Here is a 22,453-nt window from a genome sequence, read left to right as displayed (position 1 = left end):
TCAGGAGATGCCGATGCTCTGTGGTAGGTCCCAAAGGAGCTCGTGTCCTCCTGCCACCGACCCTGCTGGTTCCCAGTCACCTGGAGTTGGCCTCGGGATAGCTCGTTGCTCTTTCCCTCCATCCGTGTCCCGGCGGTTCTCAGGACCCACTGTGGGCTCTGCGTGCCACTCCCACTGCTGCCGCAGCTCTGGCTCAGGTTGCCGTCACCTTGCCCTGGGCTGAGCCCGCCAGCCCTGCGCGGTCTGTCTGTGCTTGCTGGGCATCGGCGTGTTTGGGAGTGCGGACCGGTTATCCTGGGAGCTGTTGCGTAGTCCGAGTCTGTCCGGTGCTTCATCACGATGAGACTCGGGATGGGAAGGCCTCAGGAGTGGCGTCACGCTCTTCCTAGTGCGTCACACCAGAGGCACGTGTGCTCACTGGTAGCTTTGTGGCCAGTCGTCTTCTGGGTGCCTCCGAATAAAGTCACTGCTCCCCCGGTCATGAGTAAGGAAGGACCTCTGGAGAGGTCACTGCGGTTGTGTGGATGTCCTGTTATTCCTCGTGTCGTGCCGCAGGTGACAGAGCGTGCATCAATGACATGCTGGAATCAGTTCTTACCATTACTGCCAGGTGGTGGTCCTTATTTTAATGTGACCGTGGTTGGAACTTCCTGAGTGATGAGATGCCTGTTTGAAATATGGCAGACTTTCGTGTGTGGTCAGTGGGACAGAGTCTTCACCAGAGCCAGCAGTTTAGAGTTTTATGACTATAAATGCCTTAAGGACTTCACTATGTAGGTGTGTATGTATGTGAGCTTTCTACTCAGGCATCGTGTACGTGGAGATTTTGAAATTAGAATGAGCAGATAATCCTGAGACTTTACAATGATAAAAATAATGTGTGTAAAGGAGCTTGTTCTTCAGCACAACATGGGGGGTGAGTTGAGTCTTTAGTGTCCCCGTGTCCACGACCAAGCAGAGTGGTGGCACAAGGCATGCCTGATGCAAGCGTGGCACCCCTGCACAGCTAGCGTGTCTGTGCGGGACACCCTTCAAACGCAGTGGGAGCTGCGCTTTCCCGTGGGAGTTTCCCGTGGGAGGTGGGGGCAGGCACGCTGGTCCGCACAGTTCTAAGCCCAGGAGAGAGACCCAGAAGCTCAGGGACGCACTTCCTAAGCTCTTGATGTCCTTGCTGATGGCAGCTCCAGTGGTGATGTCGCGTGTCAGACCCTAACTCCCCCGGTGCTTCCTTGCAGGTCCAGCTCGCCGGGACGGGTTTACAGGCTGCCGCCCAGTCTTTAAATGTACAGGTAAGCTGGACGTGGGCTGGGCGGGGTGGGGGCAAGTCTTCTGTTTCCCCCGTGGTTTTCCAATTTCATATAGTGAGCGTGCAATAATTGTATAATAGGGAGTACTTAGGAGTGTTACCTTTTTTACTACTGATTCTCATGAAGGTCCAGGTGATGACAGTCACTGCTGTTAATGAAGATGAATCTGACATTGCACCACTGTGGATGACCGAAGGTGACCAAGAAAAGTCTACTTCCAAAGTTTTGTACATAAGTCCAGGACACGTGTTTCTAAGTTACACAGATGTAACACGGCCCTAAACACAAAGCCAAGCGTGTCCTCAATGCCCTCTGTCCCCAGGTGTCTTTTTCATCATCACCCTTGTGTCTCAGGGGGCCCGGTGGTGTGGAGTGGCAGCGCAGGGCTGAGAGGCAGACCCTAGGCTGCAGTCCCCCTCTGCACCAGCTAGCCAGCTCCGCGGCCTTTGCTAGTCACTTCACCACCCGGGACTCACGTGTTCTTATCTGCACTTAAGTGGGAAGGTTCGGAGGCTTGTGAAGGTTCTTTTCTGCTCTAAAAATGTTACGGCTCTCCGGCTTGTAAAGAAACCTGTTTATAGATAACATCAGTAGAAAGGATGGCTTCAGACATGCACAAGTTTCAAACAAAACAAATCTGGCTCCATCACTTCTATGAATCATATGGCAAAGCATGCCAAGTTCAAGTACTAGGCACGGACTCCTTAATATTTCAGCGGACCTGCTGCTTCCTTTCATTTGAGTGTTTAGGTAACTAATAGTCAAGAGGGAAAAACGGTATTCTGGAAGATTGATTTCAGAGTTGCTAATGACTAAAGACCTTGGGTTGAACATTCCATGAAACTCAGTGGAATATGACCTAGTAACACATGGAAACAAGTAGGGAAAAGAAAAGGAGATAATGTGACCTTCCTTTCTGAGGGAGAGGAGGTGGAAAATTGCCTTGGTTGCCATGGTAAACTTCCATCCCATAGAGAGATGTTGGCAAACAGTCTGTGTCTCCAGTGTTGAGTGTTTACAGTCCTGCTCTGTAATTATCTCTCACTGACTGGCAGAATTAATCAGAGCCTCTATGTTAATTAGCCTTGCTGCAGTCCCCAAAACAGGTGGTGGGAAATATGCAGATCTATGCAGAATTTCAATGCTCCGCATAACCAGCACTAATTACCAGGAAACTTTTCTGGGTGGCCTTCCAGGAGTGAGTCCTCCCCTCCTGCCCACAGTCGCCCTCTGTGCCTGTGCGTTACCTGACAGGCACACCAGAGTTGCGGCTGTTTAGATAGTGGAGGAGGAGTTGCTTGGGCCCAGTGATCCCCTTGGGGAGGTGGTGGCAAGTCCCAGGCTGACAGCCCAATGCAGGCCAAAGGCTGGGCCGCAGGGGTTGGAGACTTGCTCATGCGGCCCCCTTTCTAGAGGGGAGGGTGTGGGCGAGTTCTGTTGCTTTGTGGAGGACAAATTATTTTCTGTTCTTAAAAATTATAATTGCAGTTTTGCTGGCAGTGGAACAAAAAAAAAATCTAAAAAGTTAGTATGTAAAATTAGGAAATTATGAGGATTTATAAGAAAGGAAAAGAGCAAAAGCTGAAAACTCATGGCTGAATAAGTTCATGTATTAAGTAATTCTTGAACTATGGGGTACTGAGTATGCTTCTTTTAATGAACGGTTTGGAATCTCTTTACTCTCCCCCCTCAGTCTAAATCCAGTGAGGAGACGGGGGATGCCCAGCAGCCCAGCCAGCCCTCCCCGCAGCCATCGGTGCCCGCAGCCCTCCCCCAGACCCAGCTCATGCTGGCTGGAGGGCAGATCACGGGGGTAAGTGTCCCTGAGAGTGCTGCGCTGGCCTTCCCCCTTTCCGGCCGGGACAGCCCCTGGCCCGGATCCGGCAGGAGTCCTGCTGCAGCAGGCGGCAGGCGGTCACGGCTGTGCCTGGCACACTCACGGCTTGTGCTCGGCTTCCAGGAACTTCTTGCTCGGGAGGCAGCTCTGAAAAGGGGATTTCTTTAGTTTTCAGGGTGTCTTTTCTTACAAGTGCAGATGCTCTGGGGAAACGAAGGGCTTTTTTTAAGCCCGTGTTTCAACTGTGGTTTTGTCACGCAGGGAAGTCGCTGTCCTATGGTTGAGACTCCTGCATGGATGAGATTGTAGCTGTCAGTTTGAGTTATGACATCACTGTGGAGCAGAAGTTCAAGACCGAATTAGAGCCTGCAAAAGGAAAATGTTTTAAGTTACTGTGTGGTGCTCTAAAATGAAACCTCGCCTCTCAAATTCTGGCTCTGCACTTTGCTGTCCTGGCTGCTTAGCGTCTCCCTGTGCCTGGGTGTTCAGTTCGGTGGAGGCGTTAACGGCGCCCAGGCCGCAGTGGTGTTGCGAAGGGTGAGGGCGGCGGTGTGTGTCAGACCCACGGGGCAGTCCTTGGCACTGACATGCAACAGGTGCCATTCATTTTTACTGGCCATAGATTGGCTTATGCAAATATCTTGAGCTTTGAACTTTCCAACTGCCTTTACTCTAAGACACCATTTAAAATATTTTTCCAGTGCTGAAAATTCCTCTACTAAATTACTGTTTGGGGAGGGGATTGGGGAGTGGCAAGGCAGAGTTAGTTATTATTCAGTTGCACAGCGACCCACAAATTTTTTATAGCCTTCATTTTCATTTGGCAGTGGGAGGCTCCTTTAAGTATTATTCCAAAATTTTTTACAGAATCCCATTAGCAGAGATTAGTACATTTTATATGTTGTGTAAAATCTCTGTAACATATCTTGAAGGGTGCTGAGTTTTGAATAGCTTGATTCAGATTCCGTCTCGAAGGCACAGGCTGTGCGGGGCCCCAGAGACGGAGGGTGAGCTGCCGAGCGCCAGCACTTGCCCCTCAGACAGGACAGCACTCCCCCTCGCGGGGGCAGAGTGTGTCCCTGAGAGGGAGGGAGAACACGCCAATCACTTGACGTGTGCTTGAAACGAGGGGCACTAGGCAAGCCCCTTTAAATCTGCTCTGAAGGCATTTCCTGTGTCACTGCTGGGATTTGGCTTTGGGTGACGAGCGTCTGTAACAGTGTAAGAGACACTCGGGATCCCAGGTTTATGTGGCTGGAACCTCTATTAAACCTGGGCCTTAGGAGGACTCATTTGCATGTGGAGAGAGCAGCTGTCACCACCTTTTTCTCAGAGATAATGCTTCCGAAAGGGGAGGTAAAGCCACAGAGACCCACTGCTTTCAGTGACAGAAAGCCTGTGTTGGGAGGGGCGGCTGCAGGGGACATGGGAAAGAAGCAAATGGAGTGCATGTTCTTCAGTCACTTCCTCAGACGCAATGGGTACAAGGGGATGTGGCGTGATCCTTGGGATGGGGACCAGCCGGGCCTTAGCGGTCCTTTGCATGGGCAGATCCAGCATCCTTGGTCCTCATTCATCTGACTAATCACCTGCTGTTCTGTTGGGTGTAAATTTCTTTTCACATCCTGTCAGCAGTGATTCTTCTTTTTCCTTCTTGCCTACTAGTTAATTCCTTTTTTGCCTGAACCCTAGGGCCCTGGACAAGCTTAAGTGATTAAGTCCAAAGTGAGCTGTACCCTTTTCCCGTAAGCACCGCACTAGTAACTGTAGCTCGATCTTTGCTGACCGTTTCAGCCTCGGGCGCGCCCTGTGAGGCTGGTGGCTAAGGTCTCAGGCACTTGAGTTTTCTACTTCAGAGCCGTGGGCTTGCTTTAGGGGCCCCTCTCCGCAGTCCCCTCCAACTGTTTGTCCCGATTTTGTCCAGCTCGCTCTGACGCCGGCCCAGCAACAGCTGCTGCTGCAGCAGGCCCAGGCCCAGGCCCAGCTGCTGGCCGCCGCCGTGCAGCAGCACTCCGCCAGCCAGCAGCACAGCGCCGCGGGGGCCACCATCTCCGCCTCTGCCGCCACGCCCATGACGCAGATCCCCCTGTCTCAGCCCATACAGATTGCACAGGTGAGTAGGGAGCTCTCACATCCAGGCAGGTGGCGGGGCACAGGAGGGCTGCTCGGGCTTCCGTAGCACAATAGACCCACCCTCCAAGCACTGGTTGGGCCCTTACAGGCCTGAGGAACTCCAGATCAGTGCGGGAGTGGTGGCCTTCCCTGCCACCGAACTAGAAATGATACATTTGTTTGCTTATTTGGGTTGTGATATTACAAACACATATGTGATTATTTGAACAACTGTTCATATTAAGTGACGATTCTTGAATAATTAGCTGGCATATTTCTGAAGCAGGGGATTACCATAGTGGTTTTAATTAACTCATTATGGCAGCCGTGGGCGCTCTTGCATGCCCGCAGGGAAGGCAGCCACTGCGTGAGCGCCAGCGAGTCGTTCCTGCAGCAGAGCGATGAGCTTGGTGCAGAACTGCGTTGGGACATTGCTTGCTTTCATTTTTCACATTTTAGGGCAAAGTAGCTAGAGTAATAAAAATTTATTTAAGAGGCATAGACAGTGCAAGCAGGGAGGAAAGGTAAACGTGACCCTCACCTCAAGGAGAGGGAGAGAGAGGAAGCAGTCAGGTCAGGAACACCCGTGAGGCGCGTTACGAGCCTCAGGCGGGGCAGTTGTGTTCGCCCCCCCGAGCGGCCTCGGAAATGGACTTCAGTGGTGACATCGGGGAGAGACAGTGAACTAGGAGAGTGGGGAGTGGATGTCGGACCAATCTCAGTGACTGTTACAGTCTCTCTCAAGGTGACCTTTTCACGTGGCCACTCCCCTCATCACCAAGGGAGCGCTGTGAGCGCCTGCGCTGACACTGTCTAGCAGGACGAGTGGGTGCACACTGACGACTGTAAACCCTGGGCAGTGTAAGGTGATACTGACAGGTCATGGATCAGATTTTTACATAGGTAACTTAAATTGTTTTACAGTGATTTCTCAGTTCAGTGCAATAGGCTGGTGCCAAATTTCATAAATCATTATAGAGTTTTAAATTTATTTATGCAAATTCAGAGAGCACTCTCAATTTTTACTTAGAGAAAAATCAGTCAGCTATTTAAAAACTCAACATTCTTTTCTCACTTGATTTTTAAAACCCGTATTGGTCTCTACATGTTAAAACACACAACTCTAACCATTTGTTCCGTGGGGACTTTAAATAGCTGTTGGAAATCAGGCTCAGCGTAAGTCACGACCCAGCGCACGCGGACAAAAACAGACCTTGCAGGGCCCCAGGGTCTGGCCCACTTTGTGGGCTGCACCGCAGCGGCACGCCTGTTTGCGTGGGTGGGGGGTGCTGCCTCCCCTGGCAACCTTCTGCCCAGGTGAGTTCTCTCAGCGTCTGCAGCCCACGCTGTCTCTCTGATGTTGTAGGACCTGCAGCAGCTCCAGCAGCTCCAGCAGCAGAACCTCAACCTGCAGCAGTTCGTGCTGGTGCACCCCACCACCAACCTGCAACCCGCACAGTTCATCATCTCCCAGACGCCCCAGGGCCAGCAGGGTGAGCCTGTGCCCGGCCCGCAGCTGGCCGTGAGAACAGCGTTTCCACTGAACTTTACTTACTTTTACACTCGGTGTTCGTGTTAAAAACGTACTTAGTCACGTGTGCCTCGATATTGAAGGTGGTCCTTCACAGCCATTCATCTCTTTGATCACCAAGGAGAAACCAAGGGTTTGGCCAGAAGTCTAAGTGAAGTTGCTCAGCATGAATTGGAGTGACTGCTTCTGGCACTCTGGTAGATTCCACGGGGATGCATTCAAGGGGTGTGGGCTGAGCACTGAGTGGGAGTGCTTCCAACAACCGTTTGGTTTCTTTTAAAGTTTGGGAAGGAGAAGGCGTTACATTAGAAGTTGTGCGCATTTTGTGAATTGTAAAAACCACCTTCGCGGCCTTTTAGTGGTGAAGGTTGTGTCAGTGATGAGGTCCACTCGTGTCTGCAGAGCTGGTTAATGGGGTCAGTGAAGAGCGTGTCAGGGTGGCCAGGCTTCCACCCGAAGGACACGAGTGCTTCTCTCCGACTCCTTGTCATCTGTTCTGTTGCCTTTTTTCTTGATGGTTCACTCCAGAGTCTGCTGCTGCATGAATACCTACCTGCTCCACCTAAAGGGGAGCCTGCTCCCCTCGTGACTGGACAGCTCTCTGGCCATTTGTGAAGGCTTCTGGGTGGCACTGAGCTCTTGGGGATGTCCAGCGGCCATCCGTTCCTCTCCGAAGCAAAGAGGTGGCCAGTCAGAGGGTTATTCAGGTCACACTAGGGACCTGGCAGTCTCAGTCCAGTGTGTTGTGTCTTGTTGCCTAGGTCGTGTTAATGATGTTGAACTTCAGTCAAGTAAGACACTAAGAGTTTTAAGGCCAATAGGGCTATCAGGAGGTCAGCTGGAATTTCCACTCCACTGTCTTATTCTTTTTCTTTTAAGCCATATGTTCAAAGTCGTCCTTGATGTTCCTAGCGTAACGTGTTGTGTTTTAACAGGTCTCCTGCAAGCGCAGAACCTTTTAACGCAACTACCTCAGCAAAGCCAAGCCAACCTCCTGCAGTCGCAGCCCGGCATCGCACTCACCTCCCAGGTCAGCCTCCTCCCGGGGTGCCGCCACCCCGGCCCTGCGGTTCGAAGGGACTTTGGGACTTTGTTCAATCAAAACACACTCTTACAAACAACACAACATCCTAATTAAAATAGTCCTGGTATTCAAAACCTGATCAAAAATTCAAAGCTGGGCTTCTCAGCTTGATAAAGTGACGCTACCAAATTGATGTAGTCTTTGAAAATCTCCAAGGAGTCCCTGTTTTCTTACGTGTTCGTAAAGAACGGCAGTGTTAGTGGCAAGTGAGTACTGAGTTCCGACTGTTTGACCCCCGCCCCCACGTTGCCCGAGAGACTGCCCCTTTACCTGGAGGCCCTGTGCTGCCCTCGACCCTTTCTCAGAAGCTTCAGAGAACCGGTGACCTCTGTGTTGTCTCCTCTCGACATTCCGGTGTCGCTTTAGCTCACTTCTACCTGAGTGTAGCCATAGAAAAGCACCGGTCTGGGCCCCGGACACTAGACCAGGTGTGCTCCTCACCTAGCTGTGACTGAGCTCTGTTCACTTCTGGGTCTGCACTTCTGCATCTGTCCACTAGGTGGTGCTCTGAGCTGGTGGCCCCGGAGCCCCTCCAGCTCTGACTCTGTCTGTAGTCATGGAGTGTCCACTTCTTACTACCACACCACCAGGCTGTACACAACTCAGCGTCTGCTCAGGATAAGAGCGCTTGCACACTGGGGACAGAAGGGGGCTTTTTCAACCTACCAAAACCCAGCATCATAAAGAGCACATACTGCCCACTCACCCTCATCCTGAAGGTCCTAGCGGTATAAGTAAGGCCAGGAGAGGGAATAAAGGACGCAGGCTGGAAAGAAGGAACAAAACCCGTGGTTGGTGGACTGCATGATTGCCCATGAAGAAAACCCTAGGGAAGGCACACAAAGGCTGCTGGAGTTAACGTGATTTTAGTAAGTACACAGGATTCAAAGTTGATAGGTAAAAAAATCTGTGTGCTCTCCAGGTCATTTGGGTATTGAAATTAAGAAAAATATTTATAGTACCTAGGGATAAATTTAACAAATATTTGTAAGACCTTTACACTGAGAACTACAAAATATTGCTGAGTGAAATTAAAGGAGACCCAAGTTGATGGGGAGACCCACTGTGCTCCTGCCTCAGAAGACGGGCTGGTGAAAGTGCGAGCTCCCTGCACACTGATCGGTGGGCCCCACACGGTGCCAGGCAGTTCCCAGCTGACTCTGCTGTTGGGAATTGGCATGCCACTTCTGACCTTCGTATGGAACTGTGGAGGGTGCAGACCAGCCAGGCAGTTTTGAGGAGTAAGAACGTGGAAGGACCGCCTGGTGTGAAGAACCTTCTGTTATGAACACCCGTGATGAAGACTGTGTGATGCCGACACGGGCAGGAAAGGAGCAGAGCGAGGGTCCAGGGGCCCACACATCCATGGCTGGCCGACTGTCCCCGCAGCCGCCACAGCCTCGGTGGGAAGAGCACAGTTTTCCCACCTGTGGTGCTGAGACCGTCAGCTGCCCGTAGGTGCAGGCAAGAGCCCTACCCTGTTCCTCACAGTGCAGAGATTGGTTTGAAATGGGTGGAAGGCATGAACTTCTAAAAGAGAACTTAAGAGAGAATCTTTGTGTCCTTCGGTAAAGTGATAACTTCTTACATGGGGCTCAAAAAGCACTAACCATCAAAGAAAAATATTGGTACATTTAATTTTGCAAGAAGCAAAAGCTTTTGTTAAAAAAAAAAAGTTATAGGCTGGAAGAATATATTCTTAAAACTTATATCTGCTAAAAGACTCATTTCCGGAATATATAAAGAGCTTATACAGCTCAGCAATATGATAACATGATATTTTAAAAAGGGAGTATAAAAAATATTTGAAGGTCTTTCACCAGAGAAGGTGTATAAATGCCCAGTAAGCACTTGAAAAGGCGCCGCAGTCAGTAGTCATCAGGGGAGTGCAGATATCACCACGCACCCATCAGAACGGGCAGAGTGGAGCAGACTGTCACAATAGCAAGGTTGGCAGGGAGGCAGAGCAGCTAAAGCTTTCATATAGCCAGGGGGACTGCAACACGGTACGGGTGCTTTGGAAAGCGGTGGTTTGTTTGTTTCCTTTTTTTTTACTTAATTTATTTATTTTTAGAGGGGAAAGGAGGGAGAAAAACATCAGTGTGTGGTTGCCTCTCACGCTCCCCCTACTGGGGACTTGGTCTGCAACCCAAGCATGGGCCCTGATGGGGAATCGAACCGGCAACCCTTTGGTTTGCAGGCCAGTGCTCAATCCACTGAGCCACACCAGCCAGGGCAGCTTAGCAGTTTCTTATCGAGTTAAATATCCATGTACCTTCTGACCCAGCAATTCTGCCGCTGGGAATGAAATCATCTGTGCCCATGAAACCTTGTACATGAATGTTTGTAGCAGTTTTGTTCATGATCACTCCAAACTGGAAACAATCTAAATGCCAATCAGCTGGTGAATAGATAACATGGCATTTGGCATATCCACGTGATACGCAGAAGTACAAGAGATGTGCTTTGGTGCAGTGAACGCCGTGGGTGGGTTTCAGAAGCATTATGTGAGAGAAGGAGGCCAAACATAAAAGACTGCCCGCTGTGTGAGAGTGTGTAGGACAGGGCCTGTCAGGGTTGCTAGGGCCGGGGCTCAGGTCAGGGCGGACAGGCACTCGGAACTTTGGGGGATGTGGGTCTCCTGCATTTCAGTCGTGACAGCAGTTATGCAGTTGTCAAAACACTTCAAGCTGCGCGCTTTTCAATGGTGTGTGTCACTGTGGATGTGCTGAGTATTGAAAGGCTGGAGTTTTGAGAAGAGCCCACACGAGCGACTCCCTCCTGGCCCGTGTGCTCTGCACAAGGTGGCAGTTGGGTGCACTGTGCCACGCCCATAAGCTCTACTCTACCAGCCTGGCCTTGGGCTTTGGAGCTGGGGTACCATGTCTGTAACCCCCCCACCTACACAGACTGGAGCGGTTTTTAGTCCTTTCTTATTCTAGTCCTCAATCCTGGAAATGAAGTAACAGTCTGACTGTTGAGACCGGGAAGTATACAGTTGCATGGGTGTCTGATGTGGTGGCCGCTGCTTGGGGCCCCCCAAGACGGCCAGGTTAAAATTACTGGTATCAAGTGCCAAAGCAGGGGGATGGGGCCGACCCCCCTGCAGGCCTGCAGAATCCTACTGCGTGGTGTTCCAGGCCAGTTAGCTCAGCTGGAGAGAGCATGTTACTCGTGAGGGCCAAGCAAAGTGTGTGTGACTTGTTCAGCCTGCAGGAGGAAACAGCCCCAGACTTGGTGTGTACCTGTGGCCTGTGGTCACGTGCTCACCTGGCGACTGTGCCTGGGAAAGGTCAGCCGAGCCATTGCAACGCTGACACTAGTGACACTCAGCAGGGCATCTGCTCAGGGCTTGTGTTTGCTTAATAAGGACAGTTCACGTTTCCAAATAAGCTTTAGATGGATTTCAACAGTTAAATATTTTACATTGCATAGAAGAAGCCAGCAGAGTATTAAAAGAAATTTTATCCCAGTTAGAAATAAGTGAAGGTTTTTCCAGATTTGAAACAACAGATGATATTAGAAAGGAAAAAAGTTAACCTTTTTTCTTTTGATAATTTAAAACTTACATACATTGAAAAGTAAAAGGGAAAAGCAGATTAGAGAAATTTTCAATGATACAACACAGCATTAACATTTGATGAGCTCTTTAAGGATAAGAATGAGAATATCATTAATATATAAATGGGTTCAGATGTAAAACTAGTTCACTTCAAAGGAGATACAGATGAAAACTCACACTTGGGAAAATTGTGACTTTGTGTGAGAAGAGAACTAGGAACGAGGGCAATAGTGAAGACCGTTTCCTCCCTGATTGGCAGCTACGTGGAAAGCTGCTGAGGGGGTAAGTGCCGTGGGTCAGAAGGTGCAAACCTGTCTCTGCTCTGTCCTCATCCGCTACAGGAAGTGCGCTGTGACTGTGTCTCGAAGAACTAAGTCCGGAGGTGGAAAAAGAGCCACACGCACAACATTGCTCCTTGTGTTGCCTGTGTTAGCAAAGACAAAAAGTGTTGAGCAGTGAAGGAATTGTCCAATAAATCATGATAGCATTACCTCCATCAGCCTTTGAAAATAATTACCGAGACTGAGCCCTGGCTGGTGTGGCTCGATGGACTGAGCATCTACCTGTGAACCAAAGGGATGCTGGTTCGATTCCCAGTCAGGGTGCATGCCTGGGTTGTGGGCCAGGTCCCCAGTAGGGGGCACGTGAGAGGCAACCTCACATTGATGTTTCTCTCCCTCTCTTTCTCCTTTCTTTCCTGCCTCTAGAAATAAATAAAACCTTAAAAAAAATGATGACAAATCTATTAAAAGGCATAAAGGATGTGTAGTCAGACCATTTGAAGGCCTGAATATACTGGGTTTCATTTTTGGGTAGTCGAGTTCCTTATGAATACTTGCACTTTAACCTTACCTGTGGTTGTAGCGGACATAATTGCACCCTCTGCTTTTCTCGTTGAACTTGACGTTGGGCTTCCCCATATTACGGGGTCTTCAGAGACCTCCCCTGCTGCAGCTGTTGCCTTTGGTTGGGTACTTGCTGCACGATCCAGCTGCAACCTAAACCCCTTTCTTTGTGTCTGTTCTGACCCTCCCGCTCCTTCCCGAACAGCCAGCAACCCCGACACGCACAATAGCCGCAACCCCAATTCAGACACTTCCACAGAGCCAGGCGACACCAAAGCGCATCGACACTCCCAGCTTGGAGGAGCCCAGTGACCTGGAGGAGCTTGAGCAGTTTGCCAAGACCTTCAAACAAAGACGAATCAAACTGGGATTCACTCAGGTAGGAGGAGCTCACCCTGAACTTTACGCGTTTCCCTCCTCGGCCTCACGTGTCCGTCAGGCTATGACTTTCTCCTGCACGTGTGAGAACAGACCAGTGTGTCTGCTTGGCTATAGATTTATGGTCTAAGGTTAAAACCTTTTAGATCTTTCTCAGAACACAGGCCTCTGAAATTACCCTATACCAACAAGTAGGTGAGAAGTTAAAAGGTTACACTGGGGACGATGTGACTCTGCTGAGGGTTTTATCCCTGGAAGGATATCTGGTTCTGACCTCACTGCCGTGCGTGTGAGGTCGAGTGGCTCCAGGTTGCAGGGTCTCGCATAGGAGCTGACAGGTTGAGAGACGTGCTTGACATCGTTTTGGGGGGCGAAGGGGGGTGGAGAGCGGGGGCATGGAGACACAGGCAGACACGCGCACACAGCAAGCCCAAACTGAAACTAGTTAACGACACGAGAATCTGAGATGGAAAATCCAAATTAATCAAAACCTAAATTAATTTTGTTAATGTATGTAACCGAGGGCTTTTAAAGTAGAATACATCGAGTGATTTAAACAGGAGTCTCAGTATACAGTACCACCGCTGACTTAATTACTCATTGGTTAACCTGTCACAAATAATACTTCTGCAGCTGGAAAAGAAGTAAACCGAATATTTACGTAAAATGGTAGAAGATCATCAGATGGGAGAAATTACCGAAGTGTAGTCAGATTGGGTGTTTTTGTGGCATCAGGAGAAACCGGAGAGTGCGGCTACTGTTGGAAACACCAGCCGCCCTTGAACACTGCGCCACTTCCTTTGTGTTGCAAGTACAGTGAGGGGCCGCCCGCTCGGGTGGGTCGGAAACCAGGGGTGACCTCCCCGATGTGCTCTGGGTGTTGTTGGGCACAGACTCGTTACTCCTTATATTTCTTGGGCAGTTTATTTTTGCTCAAAGAGATGAATTACATATTAGGAACATAAAATGATTTTTTAAGTAGATACAATTTTAGATAGAATGCAGTTATGTATTTATGAGGCATTTCAGTTGTGAAGAAACAAATTATAATGAAGAAAGATTGAAACATGTAATGATCTGGCTCATTCTTGAAATGAAAGCAAAGACACAGCGAGATGGGTCGGCGCTCGTTAATGAGCTTAAGTAAGTGTCAGGTTGGTGAGGTTCTCAGTGCTTGGGCTGGAAGCTGTTAGCACAGTGTGCCCATGTGTTCCCTAGGAGACAGTTGCTAAAGTGATATGCCCAGGGTGTTAAGGCTTTTAAAAATCTTACATGTTTACCCAAATAGTGGTTTGCCTTTCTGTGGCACCTGACCCAGCGCATTGCCAGTGTTGTGTCTGTCTGTCTGTCTGTCTCTCTCCTGAAAGAGCTTCCCTGTGATGTGGTGTTATGCTTCATGGTTTTGTCCTGTGACTTGGCATGACTGTCCATATTTCTAAGATGACTTTGCCCCAGGAGTGGCAATGTTTCACTGCCTTTGACCGTGTGGACTGAAGCACAAGCTACTGGCACAGCACGGGAAAGTCGCCTTTGTTTCAAGTCCCGTACCCAGTCGTAGGTGTTCAAAGCCTGCTTTGTATTCATTTTATTCACACACAGTGTGCACATTATTAGGTGAAACAAAAAAGTCCCTATTCTCTGAGTAAACACCCAGTTGCTGGGCATTTTCTGACTCCCTCGCTGGCTACAGAAGGGTCACTGTGGGCACCGTCACCTGCTCAGGAGGCCCCCAGGTAACGCTGCCACCCATGGGACCCCTCCTCCTTTCCCAGCCCTGGTCTTCCTTCCCTTTTGCTTTTTAAAACACATCAAGGCATACGATGTAGTTCAGATTATTTGTGGGCTGGCTGCTCCACATGCTGCTGCTGGGAGGGAGGGCTCCGGTGCTGTGCGGAGCCACGCTCCCCTCCCCTGCTGTTTTTATTCCCTTAAGTAATTTGAATATGCAAAGTGAGACTGTAAATCTTGTTCAGGTAGAGTGGTCATTTGTCTACAAGCCAACTAAGTTTTACTTAGTTGGTGGCATGGCCAGCAACTAAGGAGTTAAAATGTTCCTTCCTTTCCCTGAGTACCACCTAGCTAATAAACAGTATAGTGTCTAAAAGGTAGCTTGTAGGGGAGCCAGGGGCCCGGGACCCGTCACAGTGAGAGTTAGCGGCAGCTGGGTGTGGGCAGCTGGGTGTGGGCCGTCTCAGGGTGGGGTGAGCGCTACAGCGCTCTGGGTCCGAGACAAGCCTCTGGACCTGTCACTGAGGGAGCGGAAGTGAGGGGGTGCACCATTTAAGCTCCAGGAGCTTCCATTACCCATATGAAAAGTAACTATTCAGACGTGGCTTTTTCCACTCTTAACGAGAGAGACACACGCGGCTGGAAGAAAAGCGCTGTGTGCATTCACAGGTCACGGGCTTGTGGAGAAGGGCGTCTCTGCCCCGGTGCCGTGAGCTGACTGGGTTTCTGTGCCCGCGAAGGTTTGACTAAATGGGTCAAACTTCTCTACTGTGAGTTTCTATCTCCATGACAGTTATAAAAGTAGTCTTTTAGAATACCTGTTTTTTGTAACCAACTTTGAAATCCAAACTAAGGGCGGAAAATAGATTTTTTCAATGCTCCCAGAAATACTTTACAGGAAAAAAAAAAGAACTAGGCATCCTCTCTAGATTTTAAAGTGATTTATGGGAAGTTTGGTTAGTGCAGAAACATCTGAAGTTATGTAGGCAGTTTCATCTGTTAACCCTGCAGGTGAGATAGGTAAACTGAATTTACAAATTACTTAAGTAACTTCGGTTACATCAGTTCAGGGGCTTGTTAGGATATCAGCAGCATCTTTTGAGACTTAGCACAAATATTTGGTAACCTTGACTATCGCACGAGGTGGCAAGAAGAGATTCAAAATGGAGAGTGTGGGGCAGTTTTGATTGTTGTTGGGATCGGGGCTAACGTCCTCACTGGCATGCGGCGCCCTGCTCAGGGATGGCTGTTGCTGTGGGAGCCCTCAGAGGGGCCGGGGGGGTCTTCGTCTGGGGGGGTGCTGCGGAGGGAAGCCCTCGGTGTCAGTGAGCCGACGCCCTCGTCCCTCATCCCCTCCCCTTGCTCTGTGTTCCTGTGCAGGGTGATGTTGGGCTCGCTATGGGTAAACTGTACGGGAATGACTTCAGCCAGACCACCATCTCTCGCTTTGAAGCCTTGAACCTCAGCTTTAAGAACATGTGCAAGTTAAAGCCCCTCTTGGAGAAGTGGCTCAACGATGCAGGTGAGAAACGGCCCCGCTGTCCGTGGGCATCTTTCAGGGGGTCATTGCGTAATCGGGGTTTGCATTTCGTATTGCATTTTGTTGGTGCTGCAGAACCTCCAGTGTGCGGCCCGTCTCGGGAGGGTCTGCATGAGTGGAGCTCCACACATCAGAGCGCTGGCTCGTTTAAATAGCGATTGCAGCGCACACAGCCACCGGCAATGCCCGGCCTTGGAGCAGTTCTTGCGTTTGAGCCAGGGTTAGGGATGGTGGAATGAAGAGGAGAGAAGGCCTATTCGTTTAGATAAACCTGAAAAGCAAGTTCATTGATTTTTCCTCAAGGAATTATAATAAATGTGTCCTTGGTAATATTTCTGCTTGTTACTAAAAATGACCACATATTTCATGCATAAGAATTTGAGCAGCTAGGTTGTTTATTTTTTAAAGATTTTATTTATTTGTTTTTAAAGAGAGGGGAAGGGAGGAAGAGAGAGAAACATCAATGTGTGGTTGCCTCTTGCACGTCCCCAACAGGGGACCTGGCCGGCAACCCAGGCATGGGCCCTGACTGGGAATTGAACCGGCAACCCTTTGGTTCCCAGGCTGGCGCTCAATCCACTGAGCCACACCTGCCAGGACTGGTTTTAACTTGCATGTTTTATGCTGAGGTTTCCTTTTGGGAAATTTGGAGTTTGAGGCATAGATATCACAGGCTGTGAGCGCTGTAAGGAAGCACGGAGACCCCAGACGATGGCTCTCACTTAGCTGTGGACACAAACAGGTGTTTGGAGAAGACAGCCCTATAAGCCCCACGCGTGGGCAGTCTGGGTCCATGGCTCTGAGACCTCACTGCGCTCACCATGAGAGCACTGCTCCGCCCCTCCTCCTGTTTCCAAGGAGCAGAGGATGCCCAGAGCTGGCCCCAAGAGGCCCAGAGCCGCTCTACTACTACAGGACAAAGCCTTGTTCCAGCTTCCAAGAATTCAGAAGTGTTTCATTGGTTGGTTTCTAGAGAGGTGATGCCCTAGATTTTACTAATAAAATGAGAGGTCATTGGCAAGATAAATAAATAGTAAATGTTCAGTAATTTCCAACAAGCTTTCTTTGATTTCTAGAGCTAATAAATAAATAAACAAGCAAGCAAAACCAAAACAGAACAGAACCCAGCAGAGGTCCAGCTGAGTATAAGGGCAGAAAGGGTCCCGTCCCGCTTTCTTAGGAACGGGTCAGAGGGCGCGGTGGCAGGCCCCCGCCAGAGTGGCAGAGGGAACCTGGGGGCAGCTGTGTTTTCCCGTAGGTCGTGAGTGCCTTTGCACACTTGCCTGCAGCTTGAAACCGCTGGGTCAGCTTTGTTGTTGTTGTGTTAGTATGTGTGTTACACACACAAGGCGCGCGCTCAGCCCCTGCCACCTCCTTTCTCTGCTTTCTCACAGAGAACCTCTCCTCCGATTCCGCTCTCTCCAGCCCTAGTGCCCTGAATTCTCCAGGGCAGGGAATTGAGGGCTTGAACCGCCGGAGGAAGAAACGCACCAGCATAGAGACCAACATTCGTGTGGCCTTAGAGAAGAGTTTCCTGGAGGTCAGTGGGGGTTCCCCTTCTCGTGTGCATGGGCTTGTCGGTGTGGCATTAGCTCTAGTGCTGCTGGCCACGGCCCGGCCCCGACGTGCGTGCACTGCTGGAGGAAAGGAGACCGCACCGATCGAACGAGCGTGCCCCGGGGCTCCGGAGAGAGCTGGCTCGCATCCCCAGAGCACTCTGCGGGACAGGCGGCAGCTGCCAGGGGCACTCAAGAACTCCTGGACAGGCGGTGTGAAAAGCAGAGTGGTTCAGTCTGGCTGCGTTCTGGCGCCTGTGCCTACAATAGCGCTTCGGGGCCAGAGCCCCAAGGGTCTTGGACGTCAGGCTGTCGCTCAAGTTAATTCAGCAGATATTTGGCTTTTTTTGGTACCAGGTAGTACAATCAAAGCTTCCAACACACTTTTGACTCTGATCCTGAGAGGCTTGAGTGCAGGGGAAGGAGCACTGAGTCAGGAGTCTGTAGTGTCTGCCACTTAGGACCTGTGTCCCTGGCCAGCCCCTGAGTCCTTAGGCTGTAGCCCCTCCCCCTGGGAGACGCCTCCTGCCACGCCCACAGGCTGATGGCCTGCCCCACAGGGCCCAGCTGCGGTCTGTGCATTGGGCCTCAAGAAAGCCCTCAGGTTCCTGCTGACGTGGGAAGCTGTGGAGATCTTTAATTTTAGTCAAGATTAATAGCCCTTAAAAGGAAGAAATGCAAACATTCGAGAATAACTTATTCCAAGTTAACAGGAATAACTTTAATAAACATATGTTTGTTCATGGGAGGTTTGGTAAAGGGGGGCCTGACCCAGGAGTTCGAAGGTGAGTCCAAAGGTGCCTTTCCTTTGCAGAATCAAAAGCCTACCTCGGAGGAGATCACCATGATCGCCGAGCAGCTCAACATGGAGAAGGAGGTGATCCGCGTGTGGTTTTGTAACCGCCGCCAGAAGGAGAAGCGGATCAACCCGCCCAGCAGCGGTGGGACCAGCAGCTCGCCCATCAAGGCGGTTTTCCCCAGCCCGACCTCACTGGTGAGCGGGGGCGCGGGGCCGCACGGGCTCGTTTCAGTTCTACAGCTGGCCTGGCTGCTCCACGGAGTTCGTCACAGGATGTCTGCTGCATCTCTCCACGCTGAGGGGACACGTACACATTCATATTTTCGATGTTACAAAGTAACGAAGCCTCATGCTGTTAAACCAAGAACTCATCGATCTTTCCTTTTTAAAGGGAACAATTTCAATTCTTCCCCATTTCACGGGCATTTCCATTGTCTTCTCTGGTGTAGCTTTTTAGGTTCCTCTAACTGCAGAAGTTTGCTGCTGCTTATCGTTACTTGAAAAACTCAGTCCTTGCTCTTTATTCAGGTTGAGTTCTAAAGCCCAATGTATTGAACTTACATGACTAAGGGATGGTCAGTTCCCAGATGGCCTTTGTTCAAGAAGAGCTCTGAACTTGTATTAAAATGGTCACCTTGGGTCTTCACTCTCAGACCTGTGGCCTTGCCTTTAGAGGCTCACTGTTCAGAATCTCAGGGCCATCTTCCTAGACTGAAGGGACACAGGGTGCCCGTGTAACACCTTTGACCTTTAGAGTGACCTAAAGGTGACTCCACACATCGGACCAAGTCCCCAGTGGCGGGGAGACCGAGGGTGCGTCCCTGACCCTTTCTTGTGCAGTGGCTTTATTTCACTTGCATGTCGTTCTGCACTGGGAGGCTTTTCAGACGCAGGTCTGCAGGGCGGCGCCCAGGGGTTGGAGGGCAGGCTGTAGCCGCCTCGAGGGGCTGCGATCGCTGACAGCTGAGGTGGTGGGTAGGGACCGGGGTTGTAGGGGCCGGGTTGCTCTGCGCAGGCAGCTGTGTGGTTGTGTTTGGGACTTGTTTGTACTGGAACAGAGATAGTATTTCCTACAACACTGTAGAAATACTTTATGTTATTTCAAAGAGAAACTGTCAGTTTTTTAAAAAATTTTCATGTTCGTTCCATATCATTTCATCAAGAACAGAAGCAGGACAGTCTTGCCCCCACTCGAGTCAGAAGTGAAAGAAAACAGGGAGCCGAGAGCCGCTGGTCTCGGGGAAGGTGACAATTAGTGTGATACTTCGCACTGACCGAGGTTACACCGGAGTCAGCAGTATTGAAATAGATTTTTAAATAATTTCTTTCTAAAACCTGGGCGAAGCTGTGTACTGTCAGGGAAGCAACCTCTCAAAATATGCCAGTTTTTAAAAGTGTTTATAGGCAAAGTAAGTCTACAATATGGACTTAAAAATTGTTAAGTCTTCATTTTTAAATGCTTTTGCATATTTTCATTTCTGACCTCTAGGTGGCAACCACGCCAAGCCTTGTGACCAGCAGCGCAGCCACCACCCTCGCTGTGAACCCCGTCCTTCCTCTGACCAGCGCCACGGTGACCAACCTCTCCGTCCCAGGTAAGAGCCCCTCTGTCCCAGGGGCTCTGCGGCCTGGCTCTGCAGCACTGAGGCAGGTGGGGACCCGCGAGAGGCCTGTGGGACAGCCGTGGTGCAGTGACGTGTAGCTCGGAAGGGCTTCTTTTGCTCAGGTTACGTGTGAAAACCTGAACTCCAGAAAAATCAGGCACAATCAATTTTGTCAGAAATAATACTTTCACATAAAAACATCATCTTTTTTGTGCTTTCTCACTTTACTTTGTCTTCTGCGTTACTCCCGCAGTTACCTTTCAAAACACCCACTTCTTTTCAAGTGACTCCTCTTAAAAACCTTGGCTAACTGCAGCTTTTTGCATCCAAGACAACACCCACAGCCACCTGTGACTCACCAAGGGTGATTCCCTGTGGGCCCTGGCTTCCACTGGCCTCCCTGCCCCTTGCCCTCAGCACACAGGCGGGGGTAGCAGCCTCGGAGGTGGGCCCGAGCAGCCCTGTGCCTTCCTGGGGCCCCCAGAGTGACTGGCTCAGGTGGCCCCCCCCCCACAAGAGCTTCTTAGCTCCCCCGGGAACTAGTCATTCCTACCTGCCGGTGTCATAAATGGTTAGTTTTATAGTTTATTCTATCTTTGCCCATAGACTTTGTACTTCTCAAAAGATCTGGATTTTTTTTTTTTTAATTTCTGTTTCTTGCTTGGTGCCTGACACACTCACTATAAAATAAACGAATAATTTTTTCCCCTGTGGCCTCCTTTTAAATATCAGATTTCCCAAATACATTTAAAATTAACAGCGTTGTTCTCAGGAGCTTCCTAAGGATGCATGGCGTATAGGGTGCTCTATAGTTCCTCGCCTCTGGTCGGTTGTGTGCTGGTGAGCCCTGGGCGGGGTTCTGAATCTGCGCTCAGGTGCTCAGGTTGAGCTTCATAACACCTCTTTGGCTCCAGGACCTAACCATGACATAAAAAGGGAACAGACGTTTTATTCTGCCATTAGACTTAAGGATGGACTTCCCCCATTTCTCTCTCTGTCAGTATGGACTCAGACACTTTTGCACCCCACAAGTTAGAATGGTGCCCCTCTTCGTTTCGGTGTGGAAATTGTCCCAGATTCGTCCAGCTAGAGTCCCTTTGGCTGGCTCCCGTGCCCCTTAGCACATCCTTGTCACCCTTTGAGTGGCTTCTTTCCCTTTGACACCAGACATTCAGGCTCACCTTCACATTACTCCAAGAGGTCCAAGTTCTCAGTGAGGAAGGGCAGTTCAAGGCAAGATGTGGGCATTGGACACACTCACTGATGCTGTGGGATGACTCCTAGGGCAGCGGTCCCCAGCCTTTTTGGAACCAGGGACCGGTTTTGTGGAAGACAATTTTTCACGGACTGGCAGGTGGCGAATAGTTTCTGCATGATTCAAGTGCATTACATTGTAGCTCACCTCCTGCTGTATGGCCCGATTCCTAACGGGCCCAGAGCAGTACTGGTCCTAGGCCTGGAGGTGGGGGACCCTGTTCTAGGGCATCTCAGCAGAACTAAGTGTGCACGCCCATACGTGGGCATGTGTGTAAGATGCACAGCTGTCTACGCAGGCACATGGGTTCACCCATACGAACCTGTGTCCGTTTTCTTTGTCCAGCTGCCCAGCACCCTGCAGTTCATTCTTTCCTGAGCTGTGGTCCGAAAGCGTTTTTGCGGGTCAGTGACCTAGCAGTACTGACTAGGCCCGCAGAAAGGACCGCACGGTCCTGACCTGGCTCTCTCTGCAGGCACCACCGAGGCCTCCGCCAACAGCACAGCTGCTGCAACCGTGATTTCCACCGCCCCCGCAGCTGCTCCCGCCGTCACGCCCCCCTGTCTGAGCCCCTCCCCCTCTGCCTCTGCCTCCGCCTCTGAGGCCTCCAGTGCCGCCGGTGAGACCAGCACGACGCAGACCGCCTCCACCCCTCTGCCCTCTGCCCTCGGCACTGGCCAGGTGACCGTAACGGCGGCGGGGCTGCAGACTGCCACGGCCGCCACCCTGCCCGGAGCCGCGCAGCTGCCAACCAGTGCTAGCCTCGCCGCCATGGCTGCTGCCGCGGGGCTGAGCCCGGGCCTCATGGCCCCGTCGCAGTTCGCAGCTGGGTAAGGGCTTCACCCCTGCTGTTGTGCCTGAGAGGCCCCTGGGAGGGTGGGGCAACTTTCCATTGGGGTCTTCAATGCAAAGGTCAAAGTAAAACTCTTCCTGCCTTCACCTTTCTGCAGTGGGCTGCTCTGTAGTAGCCCAGGGGTGCTGATCATTGTGGACTTGTGTCTGAAAGGGCAGGAGTCACACCTGTATTTCCCAGTGAGACACCAAGTAGCGGGCCCTGGCCTGCCTGTGGGGTGGGGCCAGGGACAGAGCCCAAGCTCCCCCTCTTGTTCTTGGGAGCTGCGCCCTGCTGACCTGCTCAGCTGGCGGCTTCCTGATTCTGCAGCAGGTGGAGGAGCTGGTACAATAGGTTCCCGCTTTTATAGTACCAGACATCAAGAATTTCTCTGCAACTGTCCTCCTCTCTGGCATTTTGTTTTGGAAAAAGAGAATGAGATGCTGCAAAGGAGGGTCAGAGGGACTGAGAGGTGACACTGGG

General features: G+C 50.7%; 1 protein-coding gene across 4 annotated transcripts in view; it reads left to right on the top strand.

The window, feature by feature from the left end:
• The window catches only part of POU2F1 (POU class 2 homeobox 1), a 113,620-nt gene that overhangs the window by 76,835 nt on the left and 14,332 nt on the right, over positions 1-22,453 (top strand). For all 4 annotated transcript variants that reach the window (XM_053914585.1, XM_053914586.1, XM_053914583.2 and 1 more), the window contains exons 4-14: positions 1,236-1,289; positions 3,001-3,120; positions 5,069-5,257; positions 6,623-6,749; positions 7,723-7,817; positions 12,484-12,657; positions 15,765-15,906; positions 17,319-17,464; positions 18,295-18,474; positions 19,769-19,874; positions 21,614-21,968. In XM_053914585.1, coding sequence (XP_053770560.1) covers positions 1,236-1,289; positions 3,001-3,120; positions 5,069-5,257; positions 6,623-6,749; positions 7,723-7,817; positions 12,484-12,657; positions 15,765-15,906; positions 17,319-17,464; positions 18,295-18,474; positions 19,769-19,874; positions 21,614-21,968 — 1,688 coding nt within the window. The remainder of the gene's footprint in view (positions 1-1,235; positions 1,290-3,000; positions 3,121-5,068; positions 5,258-6,622; positions 6,750-7,722; positions 7,818-12,483; positions 12,658-15,764; positions 15,907-17,318; positions 17,465-18,294; positions 18,475-19,768; positions 19,875-21,613; positions 21,969-22,453) is intronic.

Source organism: Desmodus rotundus, chromosome 12, assembly GCF_022682495.2.
Source record: "Desmodus rotundus isolate HL8 chromosome 12, HLdesRot8A.1, whole genome shotgun sequence".
Lineage (NCBI taxonomy): Eukaryota > Metazoa > Chordata > Mammalia > Chiroptera > Phyllostomidae > Desmodus > Desmodus rotundus.
Note: the sequence above shows the minus strand (reverse complement) of the source record. Positions and strands in the feature narration are given on the sequence as shown.